This window comes from Megascapheus bottae, chromosome 7, assembly GCF_031878675.1.
Source record: "Megascapheus bottae isolate mThoBot1 chromosome 7, mThoBot2.hap1, whole genome shotgun sequence".
Taxonomy (NCBI): domain Eukaryota; kingdom Metazoa; phylum Chordata; class Mammalia; order Rodentia; family Geomyidae; genus Megascapheus; species Megascapheus bottae.
Window position 1 is genome coordinate 61,897,636 of NC_143515.1, and position 18,394 is coordinate 61,916,029.

An 18,394-nucleotide genomic window follows, 5' to 3' on the forward strand; every position below is an offset into this window, starting at 1 on the left:
TTTTCCAAATTACAGAAGGACCGAGAATATAGGTTTGACCTCCTAACAATTAGCAGAAAACATAAGACAGTAGAATACTCAAAGAAGTCATAAGGACTTCAAAATGCCCTTTGTGATTTGTCTTGATGGAAGTCATGAAGCAGACACCCTATTTCCCCTGCCCCCAAGCACACATACACAATCCTAAGACTAAACAGCAGTATTCCATAAAAAGACCCGATCTAGCCAGTGTTATTATCTGTCTGACATTTGGGTTATTCTTGTGAGTAAGTCGTAAAGTAGCATGGGTGTCTGGATTATTTGAGTACACATGGCAAGCCATAATTGGTCAAGGAATAATAAAAGACATTTTTTTTCAGTGACAAAAATACTATACTGCATGACAGCAGGGCACGGTGGCAGTTTTCAGTCGACTGCAATACTATCTCCATGTACAAAAAAAAAGGGGAGGAATCAAAAATTTAAGGGGGGGAATCAAAAATTTAAAAAGAAGGTAAAAACCTTCTCTCTTTTGCAGTAAGTACGAGTTTATACTTAATAAGTTTTGACCGCCGACAGTTATTCACTAGCACTTCTTCCCCCAAATCTCTCATACATCAATTTTTAATTCAGTCTCATGATACAGGGCAAATCATACAAGCATAGCATTCTGAGAAGTTTTAGAGTTTATTTTCAAATTACAGACTAAAATTTCATCACCACCTTCCAGAGGGTGATTCCAATCTACTATAAATTCTATTTATCAGTGAGTTGATAGTACAACTCACGTATTAGGGTCCCTACCTAAACCCTGATCCTGTCTCTCTATCACCACCTCCTCCTTGCCACACAGCTGGGGAGATGCTACGGAATACAGGGAAATGTTCTAGTTGCCATTTCTCTCAGACACAAAAGATCAGGTCCAAAATGAGTCCTAATGCAATTGACAAGATCTGGGCAAAGGAGCCTCGCACTGCTTGCTGATACACAGAAAGCCATTCAGGCAGAGAGAAGTGGTGTGAGGGGCAGGCTGGCCAAAGGCTATCAGCCCAGTTCAGGAAGGACAGCGAGAGGTCGTGGAAGAACTCACCCACTCGGAAGTTCGTGGCTGTCAGGGTGTCGGCAGCATGGCCATTCTCACTAATGAGAGTGGTGGTGTTCCCCTTCTCACAGCTGTTCTGACAGCTGCCCTTGGTGCACGTCACTTTACAGATGCTCGGAGTAAAGACCACCTTGATGCGGCCAGTGTGGTTACTCACTAGGATCGGAGGCAGGGAGAAAAAGAACAACACACACATCAGCTTAGTATCCATGAACTTGCCTTGAAAGTTAAAAAAAAGAAAAAAGGATTAAAGGGGGGAGGGAAGGAAAAGAAAGGAACAAGAAGTGGGCAAGACAGACAGAGAGAGAGACAGAGAGAGAGAGAGAGACAGCCCACAGCCCGACAGGTTTAAGGAAGAGGAAAGTCGAGTGCTCGCTGCTGCTCTCTATCCAGTGGTGTTTCTGAAACAGGAGTAGGAAGCTTAGCAAACAGAACTCTGGGATGCACTCCAAAACCACATTTGAAGTCGAGTCACTGGAGTGGGATTACTAACCACAATGCTGCACTTTATTTGTGGGCAGACAAAGAGCAATACGGCGGGCACTTTCAGATTAAAGAGCCAACCCCGACAGGCAGATGTAATGCAAGAGAGGTTGGCCCCGCACCTCATGCTGAATAAACGCTTGTGTCCTCAACTTGCATACTTTCCCTGTTTCTTCGCTTATTAAGTCACTATTTGCAGCCTGACCCCTGGAAATGTTTTAGGCATGCGGCATGTCTGAAAACATCTGTCTCAACTCTCCTGGCACTCCCAGCCAAAGTGATCAAATCCTGTGACGCAGCTGCGGGGACCTGTTTCTTTTTCACAGCTCTAGGGAATAATTTCTCCATAGGAATTCATGCGACCTGTATTTTATTTTGCCAGGTACAGATCCTTTACAAAAAGAGAAGTTAGGACAGGACAGGATAAGGAGTTGCCTCATCATAATGCTCACAATACAGTAATGTACCAACCCACCATCTGAAGTAGATACCCTCACCCCTCTCTCGCATGCCTTTCTGCCAGTCCTGGGGTCTTGGTCTCAGCCTAGACACTAAGCTTTTTTTTTTGCCCAAGGTTGGTGCTCTGCCACAGCTCTATTTCCAGCATTTTTGGAGGTGAAGTGGAGATAAGAGTCTCAAGGACTTCCCTGCCTAAGCTGGCATTGAACCAAGGATCCTCAGATCTCAGCTTCCTGAGTAGCTAGCTACAATTAAAGGCATAAGCCACCAGTGTGCAGGACAAGACCTCTTAAAAACTGAATGCTAAACCAAGGGCTTGTGGGTCACATCTGTAATACTAGCTACTCGGGTGGCTGAGATCAGAAGATGGTGGTTCAAAGCCAACCCAGACAGGAAAGTCCATAATGTGGGGCACGTCACATCAAGGGTAAAAGGCCTACTTGGTGATCCAGTGCTCACTTCCTGGTTTTGGAAATCCAACCTGCCTGTTGCCTCCTTGGGAGGTTTGGCTGTGGTTTGTGATGTAAAATAAGGCTACCTCGAACTCACGGATTGGCCCCGCCGCCCTCTCTGACCGCACCTACCTCCCCTTGCCCTGCCCACCTGTATGCTGATAGACTCCTGCATCTTACTTTAGCCCCTTGTACTTCCAGAATAAACAAGTCTTGCTGTGACAGTCTCTCTGGCGCTTCTGTGTCTTCCCTCTGGAGAGGGAGGGTTGGGTGAAGGCACCCAGTCTCGTCTTAGTCGGGGCGTGTTCTCCTTGTACCTCTTGCAGGTCAAGAGGCAAGAAGCGCTAAAAGCCCTGACACATCAGACTCTTATCTCCAAGAAACTAGTCAGAAGAAGCCAGAAGTGGTGCTGTGGCCCAAATAGTAGAGCACTAACATTGACCATGAAGAAACTCAGAGGTAGCGCCTAGATCCTACGCTAAAACTTAATACTAAATTGAAATCTTTTTCTACAATTATTTAAAGCTAATGATTTTTAAAATTCTATAACCTAACATTACAGCTGAGATAAGTATGGTATTTATAAATTGAATATTGGATTAAAGATACCTTCTGAGGGACAGGAATGTGGTAGCATAGTGGTAGAGTGCTTGCCTAGCATGCACCAAGACCCAGGTTTGATTCCTAGGCACCATATACATAGAAAAAGCTGGAAATGGTGCTGTGGCTCAAGTGATAGGGCACTGGCCTTGAGAAGGCCCAAGAACAGTGCTTAGGCCCTGAGTTAAAGGCCCAGTACTGGCAAAAAAAACAAAAAACATAAAACCTTCTGAGTTTTAATTCTAGCTCAACCCTGGTGTGATTTGGGACATGTCATTTCACATTTTCTTCACAGCATAAATGAATTGGCACTGACATTTTCTAGCCTTTTGTAACTGGTACTTGAGTTGGGGCAGGCAAAAGGCAAAGCCAGTTACAGTGAAGGACCAGTAAACTATATTCTAGAGGTGAAACTTGGCTCAACTGTCTGTTTTGTCAATGAAGTTTAATCAGAAAGGTCATCCTCATTTGCCTATATAGCTACTTTTGTGTTTTGACAGTGTACAAAGTTGCACAAAGAGTTGCACAAAGATCACTGTCAACCATACAACCAGGTCCCCATCTAATCTCCTATAGACCTCCATGAAGAACTCTGTTTTGACTACTACTTGTGATTCAAATTTGACTACTACTTGCGATGCAACCAGGCCATCATGTGAGAAAGCACTGATGATGGAAGCCAGAGAAGAGTGATAGACAGTCCATGGGCACTGGGTCTGTTGAGTGGCAGTGCTGTCTTACTTGCAGTGGCCAAAAGAGGAACTGATTCCAGGTCAGCCTGGCCACCACCACCTCCACTCACCAGAAAAGCCCCCATGTGTTGTACTGCTCTGGTCTCACAACCCTGTACTTTCAGACAATCACTCAAGATCTCTCTAGAGCCTCACAATAAATTGACTTTGGGTTCAAATTGGGGCTTAGAAGCAGACCACTTAACCAAAGATGCCATTCCAATTTCATGGCTGAGGTAGTAATGCAGAGCTCTTCCTACACTGCGATCTTTTATCTGGTGCTTCCTTTTTATGTACCCAGTGGTCGATCTGGCCTTTACTTGCACATGTCTGGGCTCACTTTCATATGTAGGTAGTTCCTGAAGCATGATTCCTTTCTTGAGCTTAAATGTATCCTCACAGCTACCCCCCAATCCTAAGAGAGTCCCCCCCCACCTCCAGTCACACTCCAATGCTTCTTCTACATAGCAGCCCGTCAGTGCTCAGACAAATGCCACATAGTCCAAAAAACAAACAAACAAACAAAAACCACTAAAATTAGAAGGATCTAAAGTTATCAATGAGTCCTGAGAAGGGGAAAAAAAACCACTGTTCTTGGAGTGTTTTGTTTTTGTTTTTGTTTTTTGCCAGTCCTGGGCTTGAACCCAGGGCCTGAGCACTGTCTTTGGGTTTTCTCAAGGCTAGATGTCTACCACTTGAGCCACAGCCCCACTTCCAGCTCTTTTCTATGTATGTGGTACCAAGGAATTGAACCCGGGTCTTCATGCATGCTAGGCAAGCACTCTCCCACTAGGACACACTCCCGGCCCCTCTTGGAGTATTTTTATTAGAAGTTTTCTCCTTCCCCCGTGGTTCTAGTACTAGAGATCAAGGCATACAATACATTTCTATCAAGACATTAAGTAAAGGGTTGGCAAGCTTTAATATTTTGTCTGTTTTGTGCTGGTACTGGGGCTTGAACTCACAACTCTCATTCTTACTGTCTTTTCATTCACAGCTGGCACTACCACTTGAGCTACACCTCCACTTCCTGTCTTTTTCTATAAAGAGCGAATGCTGTAGGTTTGCAGGCCAAGAGGGCACCATCGCAGCTATTTGACTCCATTTTGGTAACTGGAAAGCAGACTCTCAAAAATAATATGTAAAGGGGTGACAGTACTCAAAAAGAAGTTACCATTTATCTAACATACAACTGTAAGCTCTCTGTACATCGTCTTTATAATAACAATTAAAATTTAAAAATATGCAAGTGAATAGGCACAGCTATGTTTCAATAAAGCTCCATAAAAATAGTTTTGCTGCCCATTGCTTTAAATGCTTAAATGACATTTCTGATAATCTGATCGTCTACATAGAAATCCAAGTTTAAAATGCAATGAAATACTGATTCTACAAATGGATAAAACTCATGTAAGTTGACATTTGTTTGTTTGCTTGCTTTTTTTAAATAAACTAAACAAATCAGTTTAGGCTGTATGTCTGACAACATGCTTACAAAATACCTTAAGGATACTTTGGGTATACAAATATGTGAAGCCCAAGAAAAAAAGAGAGAACATCTTCCCACTTAAAAATATAAACTTCAGCCAGGCTGAAGTGTCTGAGGCCATGGTGGTTCACGCCTATAATCCTAATCACTCAGGAGGTTGACATCTGAGAGGATCGTGGTTTGGAGCCAGCCTGGGCAGGAAAAGTCTGTAAGACTCTTATCTACAATTAATCACCTAAAACCCAGAAATGGAGCTGTATTCAAATGATGGAGTGCTAGCCTTGAGTAAAAAGTTAAGGAACTGTGCTCAAACCCTGAGTTCAAGCTCTAGGACTTGAGATAGATAAATAGATAGATAGATAGATAGATAGATAGATAGATAGATAGATAGATAGACAGACAGACATGCATACTTCTACTTACTTCTGTTTCTATTTCTTCCTGCTCTTTATCCCTTAATGAAATTAGAAACCATGTGTCCATTACATTGGCTGGTCTGACATTAACTCTTAGCACCAGTAGTTGTCATTCAGATTCCCAGTCACCTAAATTATGTTCACTTAGGCAAACTGTGACATCTGAAGAAAGTGAGCACTGTAACGTAATTCCCACTCATCTCCTAACTACAGTGGTTGCTTTAGAAGCATTTGAGATTCTCCAGGCCTATTGTTAAAAAAAAACAAAAACCAACTTTTATTTCTTTGCCAAAGAAACAAGTTTTTTTGGCCTGGACTCACTGGGATTTTAAAAAAGCAGTGACAGTTTCATATGACTTGATTCTGATTTTTACAATGTCCACATCCTCTTGGTAGCAGAAGAAAGCATTTTATCTCTTATTTTCCCTGGTATTTTACAAGTGTCCTCCTACAAAGTAATCTGCTTCAAACACAGACACCTGTAGTTCTGTTGGGTCCTCTTGTGTCTCCATGAAGCATTCAATTCTTCATAACTATAATCAATGATATCATCCCACATCCATCTCCCATAATTAGTAGTGAAAAACTACATTGATTCTAAACTGTCATTGAGATCTTTAAGAGGATCTCCATAAACACTGAATGGATTAGAAAATACACTCTCCCATCCCTACTTCTATAAAATTATTTCCATCTATCTGGGCCATAAGGGTAGAGAGTTTACATTTTAAAGTATACAAAACTAAGGCCTATGTCAAGAACTGGTAGTTCACACCTGTAATCCTAGCTATTCAGGAGGCTGAGATCTGAAAGTTGAGGTTCAAAGCCAGCCTGAGCAGGAGAGTTCATGAGACTCTTATTTCCAGTAAACTACTCAGGAAAAGGTAGAAGTGCTGCTGTGGCCCAAACTGGAAGAACGTTAGCCTTGAGAAAAAGAACTTAGGAACAGTGACCAAATCTTGAGTTCAAGCCCCATGACCAACAAAATAAACTAAAGGCCTATTGTTTTGCCCTTCAAGTTCCTTATGTGTGCTAAGCATCTCCCTTTAAGAAATCAACAGGAATTCTCCAAGGGTGGATCAAAGTGGACTCTCCTCTGGTTTACAAGAAGTCTGGTCTGCTCCTCTAAGAAGCTAATATCCTAGGGGATCCGATGTCTTATGCATATGGTCCAAGACATATGGACTAAATGGAGTGACCCCAAAGTGTTTATGAGTCGAAGGAGACAGGTGGACTCCACAGACACTCAGGATTATCAGGATGCTAACAGCCATGATAGTGTATGCACTACAGTATATCCAGGCGGAAATAAGCTCAGAACCAAGCGGGGAAACACCTTGAGGCTGATTGGGAATGACAACTCTAAGAAGCAAGAGCTAGGCCAGCCAGGAGTTAACAAAGAAGATGTTGGACAACTGTCATATATGGTCTCTCTGAGGAAAAAGAAATTTTGGATCTTTAGATCTTTGCAGGCGAATCAGCCCTAGAAATCTTACGCAAGCACTTTTAAACCTTGGGTTTTAGAGGTCTGGCCAGGAACAGAGACTGCCTTGAGCCATGCAGCACCTCAGCGGGGCCTCCTTCTCAGTCAAAGACACTCAAGAGTCAACATCTTGTATCCAGCTTCTGCCAGACTCTGAATTTATACCTCCTAGAAGCAGCATTGGCTCAGGATCAAAAACAAACCACAGCTATTCAAAGTGAAGGGTAGATGGGCTAGAAGCAAAGCTGATACCCTTCCAGGAGTTAAAAAAATTAAAAAATTAGGGCCGGGAGTTTGGCCTAGTAGTAAAAGTGCTTGCCTAGCATGCACAAAGACCCAGGTTCGATTTCTCGGTACTACATATATAGAAAAAAGCCAGAAGTGGTGAAGCTCAAGTGGTGAAGTTCTAGCCTTGAGAAAGTCCAAGGACAGGGCTCAGGCCCTGAGCTCAAGCCCAGGACTGGCAATAAATAAATAAATTAATTAATTAAAAAATTAAAAAACCTTTTTCCTGCATAATTGTTAACAATTGTAAAAATAATAAATGGAACCTCAAAATGGCAAAATTGTTTTTGACAAATGGAGTTAGGTCTAGCAAAGCATACAGCTGCCATCTTTTAGTCATTAGTCCACAATGTGACAAAAGCAAAGACATCCAGAAGAGATTTATATGTAAGAAATTCAAGATTCTGAAAAAAAATCCAATTTCCTCCACAGTTAGCCAGAGTGCTGTGCTATCACCTCAGTTGTTAACCAACCTCAGCCATAAGGACCACACAGTGCAGATACCTCCTCTGGGAAGAGATGCGTCCGTGTGCATCCATTCAGAGCTAGCATCAGCCCACCACGGGCTAAAGCCCATTTCCTGAGACCCACAGGTTGCTTCAAACCCCATCCAACTTCTTCCCTTCTACATGTGAGGGAAAATGAGCCAAGAGCCCATGCTCCCACTTGTAGTCCATCACTTACCCTGAGGCCAAGAATTCTTTGAAGAACAAATCACAAATGTATTAAATAAGGCTTAGAACAACCATGCTTTATTATTCAGCTCTCCAAACTTGATTAACTCTCCCTTGGACCATCAAAATAATGCCATAAAGTACTCCTATGTTCCTCAAATAAGGTGGTATGTAAATAAAAACAAGTATCAAATATGACTTCATATTATTGGCTGCCCAGGTCCTGGAAAGCTTTCCAAGACGGAATCTCAGATGAACTTCATAGAACTGATATGGGCAGTTCTTCCCCATCTTGCCCACTCCAGAGGTGTTCGAGTAAGAGTAATCCAAAAAGAAGACCAGCTATTCCATGAGTGCCACAAAGCTAAGTAACAGCTGAATTTTCTGTCTCACTTTTTGATTCAAAGTCAGCGAGAATGACCAGTTAGTTACTCATCTCTCTGTCATATACACATAAATGATTCCCTCACATTTCTATCCATTTAAGGAGACAGTCTTGGGGACTAAGAGTATATTGAATCTCTTAATGCAAGGGTAAATTTCTGAATATATTGAGTCTTGTTGCTTATCGCTCACGAAAGCAGAGATGAAAAGCAAGCCATGTTTTAAAATGTAAACTAGGTTCCCCAAACTTCTATTTCAAATGTGTAGCAGTCACCTAATCTCTCACTGACCATTTATCTCACTGAGAAAAAGCTACAAGAACACACACTTGACCTGTACCTGCAGTGGTTCCTGACATAGGACTGGATCTACTAGAGGCCAATCCTCTACCAGGCACAGAACCCTCCCCATTCATGCCTATGCAGCAAGCACCATTCATTTCCACCAGCGCCAGACTGGCTAGGCTGTCTCCTTTCCTTTAAGGAAAACCCTACTCGGTTCTATTGAGATGATGCTGCACTTCTCTGTTCCCCTTACAGCAAAACTGCTTGAAAGAACCTTCACTACTTACTCTCAATTCTCTCCTGGCTCTGCTTGAACCAGCCTGTGTTGCCATCCCACCACCACCAGCTGCCCTTAAGAACATCCCTAGTGATCTCCACATTGCCAAGTCCATTGCCAATGCAATTGGACTCTCTGGCTTTCTCTTGCTCAAAATTTCAGCATATGGGACATTGCAGTGGCATTCTGCTTGTGACCCATTTTCTTCACTTGGTTTCTATGTCCTGCTAGATGTTCTTGATCCAACCCAAAAAAAAGGTTTTCCAAATTCCCACCCCATAGATTTTTCTGTACCAACCCGCTACATGATAGCATACTGTCTTAGCTTACAGGTTCAAATTCCATCTATAAACTTCTGAAAAGGAAATGGGTAACTCTATCCTGTATCACCTTTATCTGGTACATGTGTCTATTCAAATGTATCCTGGAGATGTTATATATATATATATATATATTTACATCTATATGTATGTGTATGTATATTTACATACACATACATATATATGTGTCTGAATGTATATATATATATATGCCTGTGTCTGCATGCACATATACATACATCTAATAATTCCACACTGACTTTGCTAAGTCAATGTTCAATGATACCTCAAGCAAAATGTATTAAAAGTCAAGTTTTGATTCCTCCCTGTTCATACAGCTAAATGTGTTCTCCAGTTCCTCAAGTCATTTCTTCCTCTTTTTTGTTCTTTCCATCACCTGACAGTCAGTACAAAAGCAATGGCAAAAGTCCTGGCACAATGCATCATCCATCACCTTTTGTCAAAGTTACTCAACAGTTTCCTTTCTGGATTCCCTGCTCCCACCCATCCTGTGCCACCATCCCAGCACATTTTTTTCCTGAGATAGTTGGTCAGGCCATACTCCTCTCCCTTTTGTGGCTTCCATCTGAAGCAAGGTACAAGATGAAGGTCTTATGAAAACCTAGAAGGCTCCCATTGACTGGCCCTATAGCTCCCCTCTCAGACCTACCTGTAGTTGTCCTGGTTTCCTCCTGATGTAGGATATGGGCGTATCTGAGGCTAATCTCCTGAAGTCAACTCCAGCTCCTTCTATTCTGCCTTCCTTCTATTTCTCAAAGAACACCACGAACCTAGCTCTCACTTCCTGGTCCTTCTGCTAGAATGTCTTTCCACAGACACACAGCTTTCTCTCTCCCCTCCTTCAGGACTTCTACCAAATGACATATCAATGGAAAGGCTCTTCCTTGTTATCCTGGGTAAAAATCATAGTATTTCCACATATTACTTGCCCACCTCTTGCTTTGTATTTTCTATTTAGGGTAAGTATTTTTATTATTGTTATGAAGACAAATTCCATGAGAAGGTATCTCAGAGTAAAACAATAATAAGTGAAAATATTGTTTTTTTTCATATAGTGAAATGAAGGTATACACTTTCCTGATAGGTAACTAAAATGATGCGAACATTTATCTGAGAACTAGCTGGCAGCATGCCTGAGATAAAACATCTCATATCAAGGGAAAGTACAAGTCACATTGTCTTGGAAATTCTACAAATCATTGCATTTTTCCCATAAGTAAGTAGAACTTTACCAAAATGGCCAATGATGAAAAAGTGAAACAATTTTGAAATTAAATAGGCCAAAGTGAATAATGAAAGAAGCAACAGGAAATGGCAATTTCTTAAGCACTTTTTTCAAAAGAAAAACAATTATTTGCTACCAAAATTTCGCAACATGTTATGTAAAAACCATTCTGTCATGTGATGGAAATTTCCTTTTGTTCTATTGAGAAAAATCATGATAATGTGGATAGTGCTTAATTTTGGACATATTTCTGACTCACTATGTATTCGTTCCCTGGGTTTAGCAAAGACCAACTACAAACTTTAACTCATCATCACGACCCAGATGCAGCCATTCTTTTAGAAAATGCCACTGACATCTATCCACCCAAAAAGGAAGGAAGGAAGGAAAGAAAGAAGGAAGGAAGGAAGGAAGGAAGGAAGGAAGGAAGGAAGGAAGGAAGGAAGGAAGGCAGGCAGGCAGGCAGGCAGGCAGGCAGGCAGGCAGGCAGGCAGGCAGGCAGAAAGGCAGAAAGGCAGAAAGGCAGAAAGACAGACAGACTTTGGTTCCAAAGTCTGTTCAAGAAGTCTGGCCAAGATCTAGCAATAAAGATGGAGGTTTCGTCCTAAATTTTCACTTGTTTCAGGTCCAATTCCTATCTCACTCATCCAATCTTCACTCTAGCTTAACTTGACATTTAAGGACTATGATTTTCACCTAGAATAGGGCATTTTGTCACCATCATCCTGCATGCCAGACAGACATCACGTCGCCATTAGGACTTTGAAAAGCACATTGTGAGACTTTGGCATTGTTTTCATCTTCCCTGGGAGTTTTCCCTCTTCAAATACCAATCTCTTCGCTATAAATATAATGACAGGTCTTATTTTTATCCCTGGGACAAAATTCAATATTTCTGAAGATGTAATATATTTTCTAGTCAATAGACTCAAACTTTTACCCAACAGTTTACTCACCCAGCAGGATCTGACCCAGAATTTGGAAAAAGAAAATATAGTTGGCCATAAAAGTAGAGAACTAGCAAAACAACACTAATGGCTTTTTGACATTTTCATTCTCTGGCCTTTTTCTGTAAAATGTTCTTCTTTGTATTCATTGATCTTGAAAGGATCTAACAGTCTCGATATGCTTCTTCACTTTAGGGAGAGGGAGTGCCCAGGAAGGTTCTAGAAAAGCTCTGGATTGCTATCTAGGGACAGAGGTCATCAATGACCAGCCTTCCTCTAAGTAGGGACAGGGATGAGGTATATAATTATGCCTTGGTGTTACCGTAACCTCGTTGGATGTTTTATGGTGTTCCTTCCAATGGGGCCTGTAGAACTCACCTGCCTGAATGCAGCTAGAAATCAAATTGCTCCTTTGTTCCTAATCCTGAATTCTTAATGAGATGTTCCACTGTGCACTAGTCAAAAAGGAAGTGGACTGCTGTCAAGAAGTGGAAGAACCAAGTGCAGAGTAGTCTGGTACACTATAATAGTCCCCACATGGTGTGGTGAGTCTGCAGGGACTCCTGATAAAAACCCGTGGGTTAGATATGCTTCACATCACTCAGATTTCCTCTCCTTTCATTTCAGAAAGGAATTAAGTTTTATTTATCCCCACATTTGTTGCTTTGCAAAGAACAAATAAATAGAGACATTTGCTCCCAGTCTATCACTCATCATCACCATAAATAACGATCGGCTGCTTGGATGTGAAGAACCCAATCTGGCTAAATGGATAGATAGATAGCTAACTCTTAAGGAACAGATTCCATGGCTAATGCAGAAGCTTTAGTGAGAGCATTTCCCTCAAGAGTCTCAGATTAGCTCTACGGTATGCTTTAAACATTTGGATTGTCTATATAGACATTAGATCAAACGCTTTGAAAAGAAATGAAAATCTTGCCTATCCAGACCCAACCCTAGCACCATTTCTGGTCACATTTTTATGTACATCTTTACATCATTGCACAGATTCAAGTGTCTAACTGTCCTCACTCTCAAGCCTTGTGCTTTCTCATGCACTTCCATTTTCCAACTTCCACCCTTTGACTCAATTTAAGTACTCACTTCTTCTGTGCCCTAGAAACAGCCACAAGTCACAACCTCCCTCTACTCTCACACCAGCATGTTCTTCTGTGGCTGCCCCTCTCCTTTCCCCACCCTCTTCTGGTTTCTAGCACACTGAAGAGAAGAGTTTGTGTTCTTTCCTATTGATAACAAAGGTCCCACCTGGTGACTTTCTTTGCAAAGAATTCAGGAAGGGAATTCAGGGATGACAAATGAGCAATGAGCAGAGCTGATGGCAAAGAATCTAGGAGCCCTTGGGGAGACAGGCTATAGAAAAGGCAGAGGCTGTGACTTTTACTACAACAAGCCAGCAAGAGCTACAACACTTATACGGACTTGAAGACCTTCTAGGTTGTTGTTACTTTCTGAAAGGGGGCTGGGAATAACTCCCTCCCCCCCCCCAACACAACAGACAAATAAAAGACTTACTATACAAAATGTAAACATGGTTGAAAAGCTAAGAAATGTCAAAGACAGAGCTGGGAAGGAAACGCAAGTCTCTTTGGGCTCTCAGCCACCATCCTGAGTAACTCTGAGGCTGCAATTCCAGGCCTTAATGTGCCTCTTAGGGATTGCAAGTCTCTCATGCAGACTAGGAAAATCTGGAGTAAACAACAATAACATTATAACTTGAGAACATTTTCTATTAAGGTGAGGATAAGAACGATTTTGCACTGCCAAACTCTCAATGGAGGGGCTCACGGCAAGGAAAAAAATTACTTTGAACTAGTTTCATAGAATTGTATAGAAAAATGGCATTTCAAAATCTCTGAATTAATTGAGAATTATGGCCTTAGGACATGTAGCCTTGCAGGTGACCAGTTCCGTCATCGGATGCATTTCTTTTCCAGTACAAATGTCTCTTCCAGTTCATCTGTCTAGTGTCTTCATCAAATGGCCCCAACTGCTCCCTCAGGGACCACTGCAAAATTCAATGGGTCTCATTACTAATAAAGACTTTCCTTTCCTCAAAGTCATCACAGGATGTCTAGCTCCAGTACTGTGTAATAAATTAAATTTTTAAATGATTATTTGCCAATAAAAAAATGAAATACTGATGGGTAAGTATGCATTCATGGCTTTCCAGCTGTCAGCTAATTCCTTTTACATTACTCATCTTCAACTTCATTTTTTTTTGTTTGACTCTTATCAAGACAGTACCTCCCAAAGATATTAACCAAAGTATAACATACACAGGGGAGAATTCAAATCGCATCATGCCTTATAGTCCAACAGAATGAATATCTGAAAGCAGGTCTTTGAGTTGTGAGGGCAGGGGAGAGAGTAGATAAATGAATATAGAGAAAGGGGGTGGAGGGAATGCAGCCATAATATTCGGTGCCCATCCTATGAAATCAGGAAAATTGAAGGAAGGGGTTGTATTGCGAGACATGGAAGGTGTGATAGCGACCGTGTAGCTTGTACTCTTAAACTGACATGGTGAATGGGAACCCCTTTGTACAACTACTTAAAGGTAATAAAAATATTAATGAAAAGAGCGCCTCCTCTGTGGGCTATGTAATGATCTTAGAAGGGTATCCACAAATTCTTTAGTACTCCTTTCTTCAGGATGGGCAGTCTAGAGCATGGAACAAGATGGAAGCAACGGAGGTGACTTTAGAGATGAGATCTGAAACCTACTACCTGTTCACTCTGCAGGTCACATCACCCTGTAAGAAGACTCAAGTTGTCACAGAGGGGCCATGGGGCAAAGAACTCAGGTCTCCTGACAATGGCCAATGTAAGGGGACCATTTTGAAAGCAGATCTTCCAGCCCCAGCCAAGCCTTGGGATCAACTGACCTTCTTAGTGAAACCAGAAAAGCGCTGAGGTGGGCCAAGTAGCCAAGATACTTGTGATTCCCAGACCCACAGAAACTGTGAGTTAATGTTTGTTGCTTTGACCCATCAAGATACATAATTTAAAACCGATAATACATACATAACACAGAGAAAAAAATGCACAGACATGTGCACTTCTGCTTTTCTTTCTGCCAAGAACATAAATGCAGAAATGATGGCTTTATAGTAAGTACTGTCTAAGAAATATGTATGGATTGGGAGGCTACTAGACTATGAGGCTCAAATATGCACCCACAGTTCTGGCATCTATAACTGGAGTCTGTACAGAGAAGGGAGAAATCAAGGAGATGTTCATATTAAGCTTGGTTAAAGGAAAAATGTTAGGAAATTGATTAAAGCCAGGTTCTGTTTGTTTGTTTGTTTGTTTGTTTTGTTTTAAAGCCAGGTTCTGAATGTGATCATTTATTCTTTGCTCAACACTTTCTCTTCCCCCACATACCTACTCCAATGCCAATGGCTCATCTACACTTGTAACTGCAGACATTCTTTTATTCATTTTTTGACTGGTCATGGGGCTTGAACACTGTCCCTGAGCTCTTCAGCTCAAGGCTACCACCCTACCACTTGAGCCACAGTGCCACTTCCGGTTTTTAATGGTTAATTGGAGATAAGAGTCTCATGAACGTTAGTGCCCAGGCTGGCTTTGAACCACAATCCTCAGACCTCGGCCTCCAGAATAGCTAGGATTACAGGTGTGAGCCACTGTGGCTGGCTATTGCAGACATTCTTTAGAAATCTAAGCATCTGGAAAGAAAAAGGAAAACAAAGACTAAGCATCTAGCTTGATGCCAAACAGGCAATATGCTAGAAAGTCCTGTATGTGCCGGGTGCTGGTGGCTCACACCTGTAAATCATAGATATTCACAAGGCTGAGATCTGAAGATTGTGGTTCAAAGCCAGCCCAGGCACTAAAGACTGTGAGACTCTTATCTTCAATTAACCACTAGAAAACCAGAAGTGGTGCATTGGCTTAAGGGGTAAGGCAGTAGCCTTGAGCTGAAGAGCTCAGGGACAGCACCCAGGCCCAGAGTTCAAGTCCCACAACCTACAAAAAATGAAACTCCTGTATGTTTCAACTGATTTCATTCTCACAATGGTCTCATGGAATAAGTGGGATTGTTATTTGATAAAGAAACTTATAATCATGGGTTAAAGATTAAGACACAATCAAACTGTAGGGAGAGCTGTACTCTACAAGATCTTGAAATCAGAATTAGGAAGGAAAAAAAAGATACAGGCAGAATAATGTCAGCTACCATCTACCTCACAAAATTGTAGCCGAGACCATATGGAATAATTTGTATGGGCATAATTAATAAGTTATAGTTTCCTAAGGAAATGCAAATGGCCTTCATTGTATATGGTAATGGAACTACTATGAAAAGAACCCAAGCCAGGTGTGGCACTTAACCAATAACATCTACAAGTGCTTCTCAGCACAGGAAAGTTTCATCTCCAGATGCTTTCATGATTGTAACTATTATATATATTTTCAAAAATCTATAGCATAAAAGAAGATTCTAGTATGGGCTTAGGCTGCTGGTTTATTTCCAGATATGATTTAATTGTTTGACTTTGGGTAAAAGCTATCAAAATAGACTCAACCAACAAGAGGAACTTACTGATTAGAAAATATTTATTTTATATTTGAATAACTTGTGTTAAACTAAATTCTTGTCAGGAGCACTATATTCAGATAAAATTTTAAACACATTGTCTGAAGGGTTAAGCACATAATAATAGAAATGACAAATTTTTTAAACATAACTGAAGTTTGACCTTCTGCTCCCCTAAAAATAACTTATACAAAAAGCTAACGTGGCACTTTTTTCAAGAAACAGAGATTGTTTGGATTAAAAGAACTCATAATTTAGGTACCTAAAATAAATATAGCATAAAGATAGCATGAAGGGTACATATTAAATAGTCAAAATAATGTACAAATATTGCAATCATGAGCCTATTAATGGAATTTCATTAACTGATGGACCACATATATAAAAGTGGCCTCATTAGATTATAATGGAGCTGAAAAATTCTATCACGCAGGGATGTCATAATGTCCCAGTACTCAGGATTAATCAAGGTATATGGACACACGGGTTTGTAACACATCTAGTATGCTATCAATAATGTAAAAGCATAGCACATACAATTACACACAGTACATAATAACTGGTAATGGTAATACACACACCTGTTCTTGGATTATGTGTTTCCTATACTATAGCTCACATTATTTAGGAATGTATGATACTTATAAAATAATTCACTATAACACAGTATGCTGAGCCCCTACCTATGAGGAAAACTCTACATCATATATTTCCCACATCTCTTGATTGCATCAAGAAGCCCAAGAAGACAGACACTGGTGGCTCACATCTGTAACCCTAGGTACTCAACAGTCTGAGATTTGAAATTCACAATTTGAAGCTAGTTCTGGGAAGACACTTACCTCTAATCACCAAAAATCCAGAAGGGGAGTTGTGGCTCAAGTAGTAGAGCACAAGCCTTGAGCAAAAAAGTATCTGGCATTGAATTCAAACCCCAGAACTTGTACCAAAAGAGAAAGAGAGATACTTAGACAGATATACACACAGACAGATACACAGATAGACACCTAGACAGACAAACAGATAGACAAAAGAGAGAAGAGAGACAGAGGCCATTGTGAGTGACTAATCTATACCTTCTGGGTTTGTCTAAGTATACTCTACAATGGTTGTCCACCAATGATGTACTTTGCAGACATATTCCCATTCAACCAACAAATGCATATATTACAAGTTGAACTAATGCATTAAAAAATGCTACACAAAAAGTGCTCCACAGTTGCAAAAGAGTCTATGTCTAAATCTTCCAACTACCTAATGTTAATACCCAGTGACACCATTCACAAGGCCGTTAGCATGTTCCCCCTCTAGATAGAGTCTCATTTCTAAACCAAACAAAAACACAATGAATACCTTTCTCCATGAAGTCTTTGAGAAGATCTTTTAGAAAGAATCATCTAATTTGGCTATTTTTCTATGTGCAAGTCATGGCAGAGAATACTTGATAGGTCTTTACACTTAGACCACACTGTGGTTGCCAGCAAATGCACACCAATAAAGATGGATGAATTAAGAGGCAAGATGGGATTTCAGAAGTCATACCAATAAAGCTCCCTTAGTCACACTCATAAACAAACACAAACTGGACATCCCCTTTCCATGCTTTCCATGTGAGCAAAAATTCTTCAACCCTAAGTAAGAATATTTCTGTGAAAAATCCAAATGGATACTCAGACTCATGGATATGGCAACACATTCTAGTGAATTCCAGGCCAGAGAGAACAATTCTCCAACTGTTCCAGAGTTTCCGATCTGTTGGAATCAAACCATACACTCTTCAACCCTGCCCAAGCTTCCTGAAAACTAACAGAATGGTCAGGAGTTAGAGATATAAAGAGAGTGAAGGAAAGAAGCTTAACAGCTGGGTTTTCCCTCTCTACAGCACAATGTTTCTGATGCTTTGAGTGATTAGGACACACAGCTGTTCAAGAGCTGGCAGAAATAGAATGTGTCTTAGCTGTGGTCTCTTACCTACAAAATGATACAGAGAGTATACAGCCTCTCATGCAACAGGGGTTTACAGTAAAGCTGTAAGCTGCAGTAGGGAGATGGAAGTCTGGAGAATATTCAGTCAAAAGATGTTAGGCTGGGTGAGGTGGCTCACACCTATAATCTTAGCTACTCAGGAGGCTGAGATCTGAGGATCATGGTTCAAAGTCAGCCCTGGTATTAAAGAACTTAAGACTCTTATCTCTAGTTAA

General features: G+C 41.0%; 1 protein-coding gene across 11 annotated transcripts in view; it reads right to left on the bottom strand.

Moving 5' to 3' along the window:
* The window catches only part of Ltbp1 (latent transforming growth factor beta binding protein 1), a 367,263-nt gene that overhangs the window by 216,239 nt on the left and 132,630 nt on the right, over positions 1-18,394 (bottom strand). For 6 of the 11 annotated variants that reach the window (XM_090337166.1, XM_090337170.1, XM_090337167.1 and 3 more), the window contains exon 5: positions 1,070-1,237. In XM_090337166.1, coding sequence (XP_090193292.1) covers positions 1,070-1,237 — 168 coding nt within the window. Of the gene's footprint in view, positions 1-1,069; positions 1,451-18,394 lie in introns of those variants that run through there. The other 5 variants (XM_090337176.1, XM_090337173.1, XM_090337171.1 and 2 more) reach the window with 3 other exon arrangements.